At 38.2% G+C, this 17,081-nt stretch overlaps 1 protein-coding gene across 5 annotated transcripts in view; it reads right to left on the bottom strand.

Annotated features, from left to right (window-relative positions):
- FGF13 (fibroblast growth factor 13) overlaps positions 1-17,081 on the bottom strand; it is a 581,422-nt gene that overhangs the window by 60,612 nt on the left and 503,729 nt on the right. For 4 of the 5 annotated variants that reach the window (XM_012001629.1, XM_012001633.1, XM_012001631.1 and 1 more), the window contains 2 exons: positions 14,524-14,634; positions 8,382-8,485 (listed from right to left, as the gene is read on the bottom strand). In XM_012001629.1, coding sequence (XP_011857019.1) covers positions 8,382-8,485; positions 14,524-14,634 — 215 coding nt within the window. Of the gene's footprint in view, positions 1-8,381; positions 8,486-14,523; positions 14,635-16,527; positions 17,059-17,081 lie in introns of those variants that run through there. The other variant, XM_012001630.1, reaches the window with a different exon arrangement.

Here is a 17,081-nt window from a genome sequence, read left to right as displayed (position 1 = left end):
CCTGCCACCAAGCCCGGCTAATTTTTTTTTTTTTTTTTTTTAAAGTAGACCCGGCATTTCACCGTGTTAGCCAGGATGGTCTCGATCTCCTGACCTGGTGATCCACCCGCTTTGGCCTCCCAAAGTGCTGGGATTACAGGCGTGAGCCATCACGCCTGGCCATGTTATTTTTTTCTACCTCAGTTTAGTTATCAGTAAACTTATATGACATATCTGGGAATCATCGGTCATTTGTCAATTTATAGACTAATTATTTTACTTTTCTAAAGAGGTTTGGGATTGCTGAAAACATAACATTAAAAACTGGGCTCTTAGGAGCAGGATATTTACATGGTCTCAAAGTGTCTCCCAGTGGATTATTTACTAGTTGAGACACACACACATACACACACACACAAATACCCAGAAAACCAAGCATTATAGAGGGGGAAATCAGTTAGCACCTTGATTTTATCATCAAAATTATCGTCCAACGAGGGGCAAGTGGATATTGCCTACCTCCAGATGTGATACCTAAGAAGGACTTACCATCACCTATGCAGTACTCTGGCTAAAATGCTTAATCTCAATTGAATTAAGAAAAACCATCAAGCAAACCCAAAATTGTGAATGCTTATTTTAAAATTAGAAAGTGGACTCTTGTCTTCAAAAATTCTAATGTCATAAAACACAAAGAAAGTCTCTGGAAATGTTCTAGATTAAAAGAGACTAAGAAGATATGCCAATGCTGTAACTGACCCTAGACTGGATTCTCTACTGAAGGAAAACATGAACATATTTTTCACTTAAAAAATTGGAATATGGACAGTCGACTAGATAGAATATTGTATTAATGTTACATTTACTGCAGTTCATTACTGTCAGTATATAAGAGAACATCCCTATTCTTAGGAAATAGGTGTAAAGTGCCGGGGGAGAACATACTCTCAAATGGCTCAGAAAACCGTGTGTGTATGGGAAAGAAAGAACAAATGATAAAGCAAATGGAGCAAAATGAATTGGAGGATAGGATATATGGAGTCATTTGTACTAGTGTTATTCTTGCGAGCTTTCTCTAAGTTTGAAGTTATTTCCGGAAAAAAAGTTGTAAGCAAAGGAACTAAAATCGGACTATAAGTATGTATTATCTTTCCCTTTTGATGACAATAAAGTCAGTCATTAAATATGTATTCAGAAAACAACAGCATGCATTAATCAAGGCACTGGGGATACGGTAGTGAATAAGAAAAACACAATATATGCTGTCAACATGTTAAATTCTAGTTGGAGAAGATGCAAAATAAACACACAAAATAATAATTTTAAATAGTGATAATGCCTTGAAGAAGATAAATGTGGATAATACAGACAGTGAATGTATTGCTTTAGTTAAGGTGGTCAGAGATGACCTTTCTAAAGAATGTCACTCCAGTTGAGACGTGAACAAAGAAGGAAGCAGCTATGCAGGTATTTGGGGAAACAACCCAAATGTCCATCAACTGACAATGAATAAACCAATGTAGGAACATACAATGGAATATTACTCAGCCATCATATGGAATGAAGTACTGATACATGCTACAACATGTAGGAGTCTTTTAAACTTTACGCTAAGTGAAAGAAGACAGTCATAAAAGGCCATATATTGTATTCCTTTTGTATGAAATGTTCCAAATAGGCAAATCCATAGAGAGACAAAGTAAACTAATGTTTGCCTGAGACTGGGGAAAGGGATAAGGTGTGTCTATTAATTGGTATAATTTCTTCATTTAGCGTGATGAAAATATTCTAGAATTACACAGTGGTGATGGTTGGACAGCCTTGTGAAATATACTAAAAACTGAATTGTACACACTTTAAACGGATGATTTTAACATATGTGAACTATATCTCATTCAAGCTGTTTTAAAAAAGGAGGAGGTAATAGATAATGGAAAAGTGGTCAACAGCCTGGAATATGAAAAGGTCCAAGAGTATGGCCATGAGATTGATCAGGCTGAGAAATAGAAAAATATCCTTACAGTTAAAAAAGGTCACAGAACTTGAGACCAGTTTTGTTGGACGGGTCATCTTCAGGGATTCTGAAGTTACCAAGAATGTTAACATATGACTGACAAACTCAATGTTAGTGTCTTTGAGAACAAGGAAAATGACAAAACACTTACTAATTGAATTATCTAAATGCTGCATCTTGGGCTGCCATCTCAGGCTTTTCCCTGCTCACCAGCAAAAGCATTCTAAGAATATTTATGCATGTATTCATACATCACACACCTCAGTCAGTAATCAAATGCATCTCTCTAAATGTAACGTGTTTAGAGGCATAGTCAAATGAAGAATTTTTCCATTTAATATTTATATTTCTCATATTTAGTTTGTTTAAAGCGGTAATTCTTAACTGATTTTACAATGGCCAAAAATTTGCAATATGTGTTAAAAAATTATAACATTTTAAAACCCAAGCTAAATGCATTAAATATAATCTAAATATTAACTTAGGCATAGAACATCCTTAAAGGAAAGCAAAGCTAAGTTGTCAAAGAATAAAACAAGTGAGGCTAAGGTGTCACAACTGCTAAGGGGCTGGTATTGTTTTATTTGTCACTATTTCTGATAGTGATTCCTTCAAAGGAGATTGCATTATGAGATGCTGTGAGTGAAATGTGAGAACAACTCTATGTAATGAGAGAAGAAACGGTAAATTTAAGGTATGTGAAAATAATCCAGTAGAGAAGAAAAATATGTCCCCTTAGCTCAGATTGCAGTCTGACTGAGCCGTTGGGATTAGTAACACAAGCTGTCTCATTCCCATGGCATCAAGCTGACTCTCAGAAAGAGGACTGCTTTCTGGTCTTGCATCTATTTTGCTGTGGTAGTCCCAGGACTACAAAACATGACAGTAAAATCACTCCCACAAGTTTTCCCTGGAAATTCATGAATGAAAAAGGCTTGTCAAAGGATTTCTACTTGTCTATACATTTTGTCTGCCCCAACCTCAACCCAAGCAATACTGTGTATTGTGAAAAAGGAAAACTAAATTTTTTTGAAAGGTAAGTAATTATATGGGTAGCACTGCTGCTAATGAGTTCTAGAACATTCCAAAATTAAAAAAAAAAAAATAATGTTTTTGGCTTAACTTTGCGTTTTTGCTATCCTGTTTCTAATATCTGTTATTTCTTATTAAAGTAGACACAGAATGGGAATTTTTTTATATGTAAGACACTGGACTTTCTATAGTTAATGAATATTTATTTCAAGCAGTTTTAAAACATTTATTACAAACAGCTTTATGCTATTAAATATTCATACTGTGAAATTTTGAGGAACTCTCAAAAGCCTGTGTACAACTCCTTATTATTTCTAAAGAAAACCGAAGGTAAGAACAAAATTCTCTCTGCACAATAAATAACAACTTCCTTGCAGTCCCAGGAAGACTCAGCATACATCACGGACAAAAGTAAATATGTTATGAAATAATGGCTAATTATGATTCTCTGTGCCACAGATGGTTTTGCACTGCCACTTGAGCCTACATCAAGTCTGTCCCCCATGGCAACAAGAAAAAAAAGAGGGGGGGAAGGGAGAGTGCAGTGCAAGAATTCCGAGATTAATCATGGAAAATAAATTGCTATCTCTGTAACAATAACAATGTGGAGGTGTTGTTTCTTTATTTAATGGCCAAAAGGGAGAAAAAAATTGGTAAAAACTGTAAAGTTGAATTTCCCCCCCCAAAAAAAATTGAGGGATATAGAAGTAGAAATGCAAAAGAAGGTAGAACAAAGAAAAAGAGATAAAATAAGAAAGCTCTTCCAGGGGTCAGCATTTTCTATCATCTCAAGAAATGTTCCTTCAAAAATGTAAAAGCAATTTGCTTGCAAAAACAGAAAAACATTGGTATCAGGAATTTGGAACAAATGATTAAGTGCATATAAACTCATGGTTTCTGACTTCAGTGGTGGGTCCTCAATGCCTCAGTGCTATTCAACAATCATTTTTCTTAAGCTCAGATCAGTGGTTTTCATAAGCATTAGCTGGGAACTTTCGAAAATATTCATGCATAGATCCCACTCTTGGATATTCTGATAGAATTGGTCCAAGTGTAACACAAAGAATGGAATTTTTTAAAGGTCCCCAGGTAATTCTGATGGGTACCTATGACTGAGAATCATTATCTAATTACAATCTAGGGGTCAGCAAACTTTCTGGGAGGTCAAGGGACAAGTTATTTGGTAAATAATTTAGGCTTTGTGGGCCATAAGGGCTCTGTTGCAACTATTCAACTCTGCTGTTGCAGTGCAAAAGCAGCCATAGACAATAAGTAAATGAATGGGTGTGGCTGCGTTCCAATAAAACTTTATTTTCATAAACAGGTAGTGGGCTGGATGTGACCCACGGCCTTAGCTAACCTACTCTTGTTTATTAAACTGTCTCCACTCCCTTTGCCCAAAACAGTTGTTCCCACCCCTGTTTACCTACGGTTACCCCCACACCTTTGACTTTCAGTAGGTGACCTCTTATTCTACTTTAATGGAAAAATGCAGATCATCTGATAGAAAATTCTTCTACTTCCTTGTCTATCACTTGCAGACTCAGTAAACCTATGTCTGCATCTGTCTTCATCTCTTTGTCTCCTATCATAGATTCCGTGTCCCTTCTTTTCAAGATGAATGTAATTCTTTCACTTATACTTAATTCCATCACCCTTCCATCTCTTCTGCAGCTCCACTCCATAAAGAATACCGTTTCTTATGTCTCTAATCACTCCCTTTCTATGTGTTCCTTTCCTTTACTTAACAAATATGTTCAAGTGACATCCTTAACCAAAGAACCCTTAGTCTTCCTCAACCCTGTATTCTGCCCTAAATACACACCCACCCTTCCCTTCCCTTAGAAATCCCATACCTGTTGCCTCTACTTCCTCTCATCCCATTTACTCCTCAAGCCACTAGAATCTGGCTTCTGTTCCCAACATTCCACCACTGAAACTGCTTTTGTTAAGATCACCCACAACATATGAAACATTTCACATCCTGACTCTTCTTAAAACTCTTTCCCCATTTAGTTTTTGCAATACCATTATATCTGCCATAATTAGTTATTCTTCCTCTGCTGGTCACTTCCATGCTGTTATTTTCTAATACTATTTGACAAGCTCTCTCCTCTTCTTATGCTACATATTCTCATAATTATTTCCACGGCATCGACTGCTACCTACATGTGATAACTCCCGAGTTCTATTTCTAGTTCAGGTCCCTTTCTCAAGTGCTAGGTTCATATTTTCAAATATCCCTTGAAAGCTATACTCAGGTATCTTCCTCAGATCTGCTTTTGTCCCCCTTTATTTCCACTTGGTTGATAGCTTCACCATCAGCCCAAATGCCAGAGGCAAAATTCCCCCTCTCCCTCATGACCCCTGATAATTCACTGAGCACTTCTGTGAAGACTTTTTTTAAAATTCTCTACCTGAAGACACCTCATTCTCATCTATGCAGTGAATGGCGACCATATATGTTTAACCATGTATGGTGGTTCTGCTTTCCTTCCAAATCCAATCAGCCACCAAATCCTGATGATTCTACCTCTGAAATATCTCAGTAATCCATCTCCTTTTAGCCATTCCCACTGCAATTGCTTTTTAGGCAGACTGTAGTCATCCTTCACCAATTTTTTTTTAACTTCCCCACATCAGCAGCCCCTTACCTCCTTTGCTTACTTTCGCTTTCTCTTTATGTCATTGTCCTTCTCTTTGCTAAGAGACACTTTGCAAAATTGCATGTAGCATTTCTGTAGTAGAAGTGCCATGGTTTTATGCAAGGGAAGAGTGATCCTTCCTCTTTGGTTGCTGTCTCTTCTTGATGAAACATGGTATTTCATTAAGCTTTTGATCTCAGCCATATAAGTTGCTGAAGTTATTAGGAGAGAGCTCCATCCAAAATAGTCTGGGCACCACACTTTAAATAAGATGATAGCAAAATGAAGTGCCCACTGAGGATGGTGATCAACTTGGTGAATGGATTCCCAGCCACAATCAATAAGGAGTAATTGGAAGAACTGGAAAATTAATTCTAAAGAGGATTCTGATTTATTTTCTGGAGCAGACTAATTTGGATATTCTTTCCATATATGAACTCCAGGATCATCAATCAGGCATATTTCCTCCTTAACAAAAACATAGTTCCTTTTCTCTAACAGAAACACTTACTTAAGGCTTCTTTTTTCTTCATAGGAAATACATACAAGGTGTGCCACATTTGGGTATATATTGGCCCACCCATGATGGAAAGGAAGTTCACCAATCTATAGTCCTCATTTCCCTGGGAAGCCTTTCTTAGAAATGAGCTCACATTGACATTTATCAGTTTGCTGGAATAATGATTAATTTGAATGGTAGGCTACACATTTTCAATATTGGTTCCTTAAGTGTAATGTTGAATGCCCTAATTTTCTTGAGTGGGGGCACCTGACATAAAACCCAAGTTAAATAATTTTCCACATTCTTACTTAAATATTATTTCCAAAGTACGTTCTTCAATTGTGATGTTGCAAAATTTATATTTAGTCAGCTTTTCTCATCAGGGCACCATAATGGTGACTACAACCCACTGAAATTCTGGATGATTTATCAGTAATTACTTCATATGATATCTGGCATGTGCTTTCTCAAAACTATGCCCAGTATATTCTGTTTCCTTATCATGCCTTCACAATATTTTCAGAAAGCATCTATTTTATTAAAAAACCTACCTTTGTATCTGGTCCTGTTGAGAGACTCTGTTGATCTAAAGGAAATTACTTAAAATTAAATTATCTTACCTTAGTACACAAATCTAAAATAAAATCCCCTTTCCTATCTTTTATAGTAGCACTCTAGTAATAAAGTGACATATTTCATGAACTTTGCCATTAAATCACATTTTTCATTTAGTAAAAGGAGCAAACCCCCCATATTTATTAAGCAATCAGACTGCTGAAATTGCCTGATAGGAATACTGATAGTGACGAGGGTTTGAGTTATACGCTGATAATTATCTTTTTTTCATAATCTTTTATCATAATATGAAACAAACTACCTGATTTACCAAATAAACAGGCCCTCTGTGGCCTTACTCTTCTCCCACCTCTTTCCCATCTTGGCCTCTCCAAAACAGGGTTATGATATGGTTTCCACCATATCTACCAAGAGTCTTCCTGTACACCTGGCTTTGAAAGAAATTCAGGAAACAAGCGAGCAAGAGTGGTTAAAGGTAGTGTTTCACTTGAAGTTTAAGGAACAGATTTCTATAGTCGTACTAACAACCTTCGTCAAGACTTGCTAGTAAGAAGTTCGACAAGCAATTTTCTCCATTTTAAACATTCTTTTCCTTTATTAAAATACATGAATTCAAAACAAAGATTTAAAAGTATTCATATATTACGCTGGGCGTGGTGGCACACGCCTGTAATCCCATCAACCTGGGAGGCTGTGGCAGGTGGATCATTTGAGACCAGGAGTTCGAGATCAGCCTGGCCAACATGGCGAAACTCTTGTTTCTGCTAAAAATATGGAGTGTCACCACTGCACTCCAGCCTGGGCCACAGAGCAAGACTCTATCTCAATAATAAATAAATAAATAAATAAATAAATACAGTTAAATTAAAAATTCATATATCAAATAGTCTCCTATAATCTGAAACTAGATCTGCCAATAAGAATAAAATCTTAACCCTAATACTGTATCAGTTTGCTTATATCGAAATGTCAAAATTTTTTTAAAGTTTTATTTGGTCCCATGTTCCATACTGAATTTTAGTCTACATTCTTTATACATTCATCTGAGAAAAAGTTCCATTTTTCATTTTGTTCACTCCGAAGTCACAAGAAAAAGACAAGCAGGAACTTATAGGTAAGGAAAGGTTAAATAGGGCTTGTATTTAAAGCAGAAGCAATCAGGAATCCTATTCTAATCAAACTGAAGAAAAGAAATAGGACTCTAGAAACCCTTCAAGAACTGGTTTTCATTTCCTCGAGTTGATCTGAGGGAGAGACCTCATTATGTTTTTTTAGGCGTAAACCTGGATAAACATATGTTCAACTGAGTTATGGAAATGACTTTCTTCCCCACAGCTGCAAAGCACGGCAGCGAGACAGACCATTATATGCTACATAAAACGACCCAAATGACACTGTATTAAAAAATGTTCAGTGAATCTTTGATGATATACTAAAATGCTTGCTTCAAATAATAGATGGGTAATAGATATATTTTTCACTGAAAGTTAATCTGTCCTTTCAATGAAATATTTCCATCAACATTCTTCTCCTCATCACAGAAATCTGTAATGATAACACATACAAAGCACATTTTCTTTCATATCGGATGAAAACTAGAATAGTCAAAACATGCACACAGGCAAAGGCTTACCGAGGTGTACAAGTATCCCTCACTGTTCATTGCCAAGTACAGCTTGGTTTGAACTCCTTGGATAGCCACCACTCGCAGACCCACAGGGATGAGGTTAAACAGAGCTGAAATGAAAAAAGAACATGAAAACAATGTTACAATTCGGAATTTCCGAACTTTGCAATGTTTCCAGCAGGACTGTCTGGTCCTCCAAAAGGAGTGTGTAGTTGGTGAGGGTATGCATATATGCCTGTTTATGTATACATACATACACACCCCCACAAACACACCCACACACACCCCGAGGCAGACAGATAGGGTCTCATTCTACCTCGTAGTGTATTTAATTTCATGGTTGTAGCCGGATAACTGGAGCTGTAACTACATATTATTTAGTAGCCTGGAGAAAATGGAAGGCTTTGGTCACAATTTCATGGTTTTTACAGTGTTGGAGGTGGGGGAATCTTGATGCTTCTGGAAAGATACAGTCCCAAGAATTGTTCTGTACATTAAATAGTGTCATTATCAACAAATTAAGGTTTTAAACTGCTCCCCAAGATAACTGCTGAAATTCTCACAGTCATATTTAAAATCTACCTGCTGGGGAGAGAGTCATTAGACTTTTAGAAGAGTCCAATGCCCTCATCTAAATTATCTGTGTTATTCCGTATAGAAGAACCCCACAGTAAATCCAGGTCTTGTAAAAAGAAAAAGTCATTTTGTAGTCCTATGTTTCCAGAGTAGTATTTCCTTTTTTTATTTGTATTTTTTAATTTTTGAGATGGAGTTTCGCTCATTGCACGCCAGGCTGGAGTGCAATGGCGTGATCTCGGCTCACTGCAACCTCCACTTCCTGGGTTCAAGGGTTTCTCCTGCCTCAGCCTCCTGAGTAGCTGGAATTACAGGCATGTGCCACCACGCCCGGCTAATTTTGTATTTTTAGTAGAGATGGGGTTTCTCCATGTTGGTCAGGCTGGTCTCGAACTCCTAACCTCAGGTGATCTGCCTGCCTCGGCCTCCCGAAGTGCTGGGATTACAGGCGTAAGCCACCACGCCTGGCTTCAGAGTAGCATTTCTTAAAGGACCAATATTTTCCAAGATTAGAATTGAGAGGGCTCCTAGCTTTTAGTCTCCAAGAACAAAAGACACAGGAATAAAAATAATGAACTTAAAAGAAGTTTATTTTATTATTTTATTATTATTATTTTAGCAAAATAGTTGCACGTGGGCAGCCAGTTGGTGCCAGTGAGGACTTCATTTCTCCATTTGAAGATCTGACTGCGTGAAACTTACACCCAGGCTTTCCTCACAACCACACACCACTCACTGGAGACAACTAGTGGGTGTCCTCCCACTACCAGCTGTCTACTCCCTCCCACACTGTGAATAAAAATAAAACAGTACATTTTTAAAACGTAGTGCTTGCCACACACATCTTTTGAAAATAGCCTGTGCACCTTTCTCTCAGGAGTCGTAGACCAATGTTGATGATTTTGCCTTGTTTTGTAAGTTTATTGAGGATGATAAATCAGTCTGTTATGGTTTCTGTAAACAAGAATGTAAAGGAGTCACCCTGTGGGTAAGAGTAGTTTTTCTGGGATCACTTATCTCTGTGCATATATATTCTGCTGCAGTAGGTGGGGTAATATGGATGAGAAATACTAATGAAGAACTAAATATTCCTTGGTGAGCCTACAATGTATCGTTCCTTTAAAACCAGGGTGTTACCAAAGAGGAGCTAGGACATATTGTACAGTTCAAAAGACAAGTGTTCCTACCACATGCCACTGATGGCACTTCATTCAATACTCATCAAATTAAAAGCTGTGCCCTTCTGTTATGTGAGGTAAAGGAATGTAATTGCACAGATTGCAAGCCAAGATCTCATGCTATATTTGACAATGCAACACACAGGCAAGAAGTCTGACATCTCTGAGCATGTCATGTGTTTGTCATATCCCTTTCTGTTGAGGATGTCTTGTTCACAGCAGGTGTTCAACACCCATTTGTGGATTGATAGCAATCTGTATGGTGAAAATATGATACTATGTTTTTGAAAAGTAAGAGATCACAATCCCATTTATATAAAAGTTCATACTTGAAAAATTCTGAGATCTGAAAAACTAAACCAAAACTTCCAATATGGGGTTGGTTTAAAAGCCATATCACTACATACCACTTGACAACTATAATATCAGTATATGTTTGACACCTAGTTTAGTCATAGTAATAAATGACAGAGAATGATAAATTAAATTCAGAATTATTTATAGAACTTCATTTTTAAAAATAATATTCTGAACTTTCTTAGTGCTCTTAATGCGGCTTATAACAAGCACAAGAAACAGAGAGAGATTAAAAAAACTGATTTGATTTTCACCATGTTCTCCAATCACTCTGACTCAGGTTTTAATGAGCAATGAAATGTCTAAATTTCAAACATCAGACAACAGAAGGAGGAAGAGAAGAAAAAAACATTAGCAATCCATTCCTGTGATTATTTAATCTTGAATAATGGTATTAACTATACAGCGGAACTATGTACTTTTCACTATACACTTTAAATTTCCATGAAGTCTGATTAAAAAACAAAAAACATGACCCCAAAATAAAAACTTGATGAGAGTAGCAAATCTAGAGATTGACTGATCATACTACCACGATCTTTTCATTTCTTTAAACATTCATTATAGATCATAAACTGGGTTGGTTTAAAACATGTCTAACGGGGGCCGGGCGCGGTGCCTCACACGCCTGTAATCCCTGCACTTTGGGAGGCCGAGGCGGGCGGATCACGAGGTCAGGAGATCGAGACCATCCTGGCTAACACGGTGAAACCCCGTCTCTACTAAAATACAAAAAATTAGCCGGGCGCGGTGGCGGGCGCCTGTAGTCCCAGCTACTCGGGAGGCTGAGGCAGCAGAATGGCGCGAACCCGGGAGGCGGAGCTTGCAGTGAGCTGAGATGGTGCCACTGCACTCCAGCCTGGGCCACAGAGTGAAGACTCCGCCTCAGGAAAAAAAAAAAAAAAAAAAAAAGTCTAAAGGGACAATCTGCCCAGATAAAAACGCAAAGAAATTATATCAGGGGTGAGCTTAAACCAAATAAATATCTTCCTATGTGCTTTTGTTTCTCTATATCTGGTATCTTTCCTCATGGATTTAAGATATTATTTTGATCAGGATAAAAATATTATAAATATGAGAAAAAAGTTGACTTCATTTATGTATTTAAAACACATTCATTAAATACCTAAAATCTCTTCTTCCATCTCAGCGAAAGTTTTGAAGAAGCGTTTAAAACATAAATGTGCTTGTGTTTCTTGTTTGTTCTATCTGCATAAAAACAAACACCTTCTATTTGAAGGGCCACTTCATCAGAGCCATGCACCTAGTTGTCACCCAGTGTTTGCTGAAGGCAACACTGAAGCCGTGCTTCTTCAGCAGTTGGCCAAGGTCAATTTCTCAAAAGAGAATAATTAATAACAGTATATATTAAGGTAGGTTGGAAAGGCAACATGTTGAACTGATAACGCTTCTGCAAGTTTGAAGAGAAAGGGAAAACTCCTCTTTCAAAATGTCCTTCCTTACACCCAGGGCGGATATAATAAAACTACTGCCATGGGATGTCTATCATCTTTTCCTTTTCAAGGGAAAATACATAATTTATAATGGCTGATTTCCTCATGATGAGATTTTATTGAACTGACATTTATCATTATAATAAATCTACATAAGGTAAGGTTAAATGCATAATATCAAACATATGTTTTCAGAAATGGATATATCTGTATAAATGTGAACTGATTTATCATGACATTGCTTACCATGTCTGAATAAAAATAATGCAATTCAATCAAATTAAACTAAATGAGAAAATATGCTGAAAATAATGAAGGTTAATAAAAAGAAGAGTAAGAAAAATACAAACATAGTATCATGAATACATATTAAGGAAATATCACATACATGAGTGATAGTTGAAAAAACAACTTGTATTCTCGTTATGCACATGTAAAATAATTAAACAATTAATACCAATAAAATGGCTTGGTTTTAAGGAAAAAAAAGAATAAATTTGGATGGCTCGTCTTCATGATATATCAGTTTAATCATTAAACCTTCTTGTTTCATGATGACTTATGCCCCACAATATCCTCAATGGCAAAGCTAAGCTAACTCACTAGCTTCTGGCTACTCTTAACATCAGGAGCAGATCCAAGCTCTACCGATTTGCTATTTCTATTGAGATACTTTCCATTTGTATGCATCATGTTATGACGATACTTACCTTTAGTTGACTTACCTCTCTATTTTAATCTGCCTAAATACAGAGTCCTGTTATCGGGCTATGTTCTTTAATGGTCTTTCAATATCATTAGTGGTACACAGAAATGCCATGCATATCAGTCAGTTATAAGACAACCAAAGGCAGAAGCTATGTATATGTAGGAACCGAAGAGTAAAACCTACTGTATGATTTAAAGCTCCACAGTAAGAAATGGAGCCTTGATATATGTGTGTGTGGTGTGTGTGTGTGTATCTCCTAAAATGATTACTTAGAGTGTGATCTTGATGAATTTGGTATATTGCCGTTAATAGGACACAGTACATGAATTGTCTATTTTTTTTTTTAATTTCCTTTCAGGAAACACATGTGAATACCAGCCCCAAAATATTTCTTCTCTGATTTGTACCCAGAGATGTTAAAAGGGGGAAAGAAACGTGACTGGATAGGCTCACTGGCAGCTAATCATGAACTTCCCCTCAATAATGCTCAACAGACCCATTTTTCTGAGGCACTGTGGAAAGCAGGGCAGCTTACCTCCCCTAATTCCTTCCCCAAACATCAATTCGCATAATAACTTATGGGAATGTTTTATTGCAGATCATTACCACGCACTAGCGTCTGTTATTTGATTACAGTAAAGCCCTCTAGTTACACTTGCCTAATAGTTTCAAATAGAAGAGTATGCATAAAAGAACAACTAGGATTCACTATAAAACTTTAATATCACAACAGTGACTTTTGCAAAACAGTGAAGAACCATTTAATATGAGGTTTTTTCCCATCCTCCATACCAACAAAGCTTTCTTCAATGGTAATTAAAAGTGACTTCCTCTTGAGGTTATAGATTGGCCATCCCCCCGAAGCATTCCTAAAAGGTGGGAAACTCTTTACAGTTATTGAGGCCCTCGTCAATGGCATTGCTGTAGCCATACAGCTCTTAAAAAGCTGCAGAGTATACTGCTTAGCATTCAGACCTACTTTCCTTGGCTATTTTCTCAGCCGACAATGGGATTATTACTGGGAAATTATCAAAGGGTTTGAGAGAAATTCAGTAGTTGGAGAAAACAAAAAAAAAATTGTGAGAACTAAGTGTTTTAACCTTGTGAAATATTTAATACGTCTCCAGAAATCTGTATATTGCAAGAAAACATCAATTATCATTGAAGAGAAGCCTGCGCTATTTGTGCTTATATTTTTATTACTCCAAATAAATAAAACATGTAATTAAAGGTTATGTAACATCTTGGAATCACCTTCCTTCAATAATTAGAAATAAAATCCAATTTTTTTTTATGTGTTCCTATTTTAGGCCCACCATTATAGTCTCCAATTTGGTCTTAAATCATGGTTAAAAAGAAAGAACTAAAAGAAATCCCTTTACCCACCTGTGGAGGTATCTCAATGTTTAAATTCCACTAGTCTCAGAGTTATCAGGGTGTGTGTGGAGCAGGGAGCAGAAGTGAAAGCTTGTAATGATGAATTTTCATGGTCTGAAACTACTCTTGGGTTAAGACCGGTTCTTAAGAGTAGAGATAACATGCTATTTCTGGATCAGTGTGTGGGTGAGTAAATTTTCTGTGGGAAAAAAAGTAATAAAATCCAAAGGATAGCCATAAATCTATCTAGATTTCCATGGAGATGACATTTGGATTATTCTTCAGATGGTGTCAACATTATTTGCCCTAGTTTACTAGCTTAGATAGACTCATATTCAACTTCCTTTAGGTTAATCTGTGTAAACAGGATTATGTAGTGTGACTCTATTTTGCATTCAATTCAGGATTTAGGAAAGCGTATGTATTTTTAAAATAAATAAAAAGAACAGAATGTTAACAACATACTGGCATATACTATTTATTTTGCAGTCACTTACTGTAAGTGCTGTCCTCATCTTTGGTGCCATCAATGGTTCCATCCGCCTGCAGCTGCAAGTGGTAGCCTTGTCGGCTGTATAGCTTGGTAACTATACCCTTAAGCTGAGGCTCTGCAAAGAGAACAAGGGTTTGGATCAATTGATACATTGTGCCTATGTAGTTGAAAAGACTCGGAATTTCAATTTCTAATTTCAGTTACAAATCTTAATGGAGTAAGTCAAACTACACTTTTAAAGTGTCTGGAAGAAAGAAAACAAACCCCGAGTTTCGGAATAAATTTCCAAACTAAAGAAACATTTTCTTTCTACCTGGAAACACTGGTAAAGCTTCTGAAAGTGTCTATAGTTTCTGATAACCTGTCCTTTGGTTTATAGAGTGGAACGCTATCTCATTGAGTATTTGTAATGGGATGGCAAATGGCTATGATGCCTTTTGAAATTGTGCTACTTTTCATGTGAAAGAAAAAGGAGAAATACAAAGATAATTCCAAGTTGTTTGCCAATGAACCAAGGACCAAAAACCCACTAGCAAAGATTTCCTTCAGAATGACCACAATTTGAATAAATAATCTCCTTTATTTCCAAGAAGGTAGAAAATGCATAAATAACCTGGAACCCCATTAAGGAAACTGTATTTGGAAAATTGAGCCTTTTATACCAAAAAAGGGAGGAGGGAGATACAACAACCATTAACACATCTTGTCATATTAATTACCATTAGTGAAAATGTGTGTGAAAAGAGCAGCGTTTTTGTTGGTGGGAAGGAAAAAATCAGTGCACACTAATTTTTCAAATTTCATATCAGAAGTGTGATTATCAAAAATATGAATTCTTAATTAAAATTATTTTCAATTATGAATAACCATAGATTAATCAAGTGTCTAATTTACCAGTAACAATCATGTTATCCAAAATTTTCTTTTACTGAATACAGACACCTGCGCTGAAATAATATTTATGTGATTATTCGAGCCACATAATCATTCTTCGCAACCACTTAAGCCTTTTTTGAAACATGCTTAATTTACAGTTAATGCATTAAAAACTTTGTGCAAACAGAAAACGTTATGTCTGCTTTTCCGCCCCAGGGTGTGTAGCACACATAAATGGAGAAATAACAGATCGGTGAGGCTTATTTTTTTTGTAATATTTATCTAGTAAAAGGTAGAAAAGAGTGTAAAAGATTCATTTGATTGAGAATGGCAAATAAACTGCATGCTCGCTTGAAGGTCTACCTTGACGCAACCTGACACCTAGAGCTGAATTTCCAGTCGCTGGAATATCGCGCTACTCTTACCACCGAAAATGTTCAAAAGCACCCACAATCTGGCTATGAGTTTAAACTCCCTCTTCAACACCGCATTTTAGTAGCATGTAACCAATTATACTAGTCTAACCAAATCTCTAAGCTCTTTGCAGCAAGGTTCTAGAAATCCCCCCTCCCCCCGCCTCAGCAAACATTTCGAAGCTGCACCACAAGTCAAGTCTGTCCCCAAAAGCTTAAAAGTAATCAAAGAAACGCAATGCCTAGACAGCAGAAGCCCACATCCCTTGGAGGTGGAAGCTGGAGGGGAAGGGTCTGACAGGCAGAGATAAAGGTAAGAGAGGGATTCCCCAGGCTCTCCTGGGGCGGGAGGATGGTGCCTGCCCAGCTCTGCGCCTGCAATTTCCACGCCACACACATCATAGCCATGTCTGGGTCACGCCTGCCCACAGCCCACCGGGCATGCACATATGTGACGTGTCCGAAGCTGAGGGCAAGCCTCCCAGGGCAGACTATGCCCCCAGGCTCTGCGCCTGTCCCAGGGCAGTTGCAATGCAGCAAGCCTGTTACTGTTACGGAGGCAAGAAAGCCATCGCCTTCCCACGCACGCACACAGGCTAGGTGGCCTCTTCTGCACAAGATGGGCCACCGACAAACTCACCTATGCTACATACCTGCTCCCCACCGCCCCCACCTCACTCGTAAAGTATGGGGAAAAGAAAGCAAAAACCCTTTCCGACCTGGTCTTCTTCTGCGCCTCTTCTTGGAGCCGAAGAGTTTGACCCGGGAAAAGACATTTAACTTGTTTTTGTCGCAGCTGGTCTTGCCTTTGCTGGGGCTGCTGACACACTTGCAGGCGTTGGATTTCTCGCGCTCGCGGGCTTGCCTCTTCTGACGGATGAGCGAGCTGGCGATAGCCGCCGCCATGGCCACGACGCCCACCACCACCGCTTCTTTTGCTGCCCCTCTCCGGGTTCACCTCCTCCTCCTTCTCCTCCGCTGCTCGTCCGCTGTCTCGCGACTTCGCCGCTTTAGTCTCCTTAGCCTGCGTTTGCCCGGGCTTCTCCGCACTCGGGCTTCAGCCAAGGAGGGGGCTCAGCATGCCGTCCGAGCTCCTCCGGCGGCGGTCCGGCTCCCGCGCGGGCTGCTGGCTGCCTGGGTCGGAGTCGACGCCACAGCCCCGGGCCGGGATCGCGGGCGAGACTGGTAGGCGGAGGCAGCGCTGCGCGACTGCGTGCGGTCGGCCCCTACGCCCCAAGGACACTCCACAAAGACATTTTTAACACTTTTTGAT

Source organism: Mandrillus leucophaeus, unplaced genomic scaffold (assembly GCF_000951045.1).
Source record: "Mandrillus leucophaeus isolate KB7577 unplaced genomic scaffold, Mleu.le_1.0 Scaffold668, whole genome shotgun sequence".
Classification (NCBI taxonomy): domain Eukaryota; kingdom Metazoa; phylum Chordata; class Mammalia; order Primates; family Cercopithecidae; genus Mandrillus; species Mandrillus leucophaeus.
The sequence above is the reverse complement of the archived record's forward strand: the minus strand, read 5'-3'. Positions and strand labels throughout refer to the sequence as shown.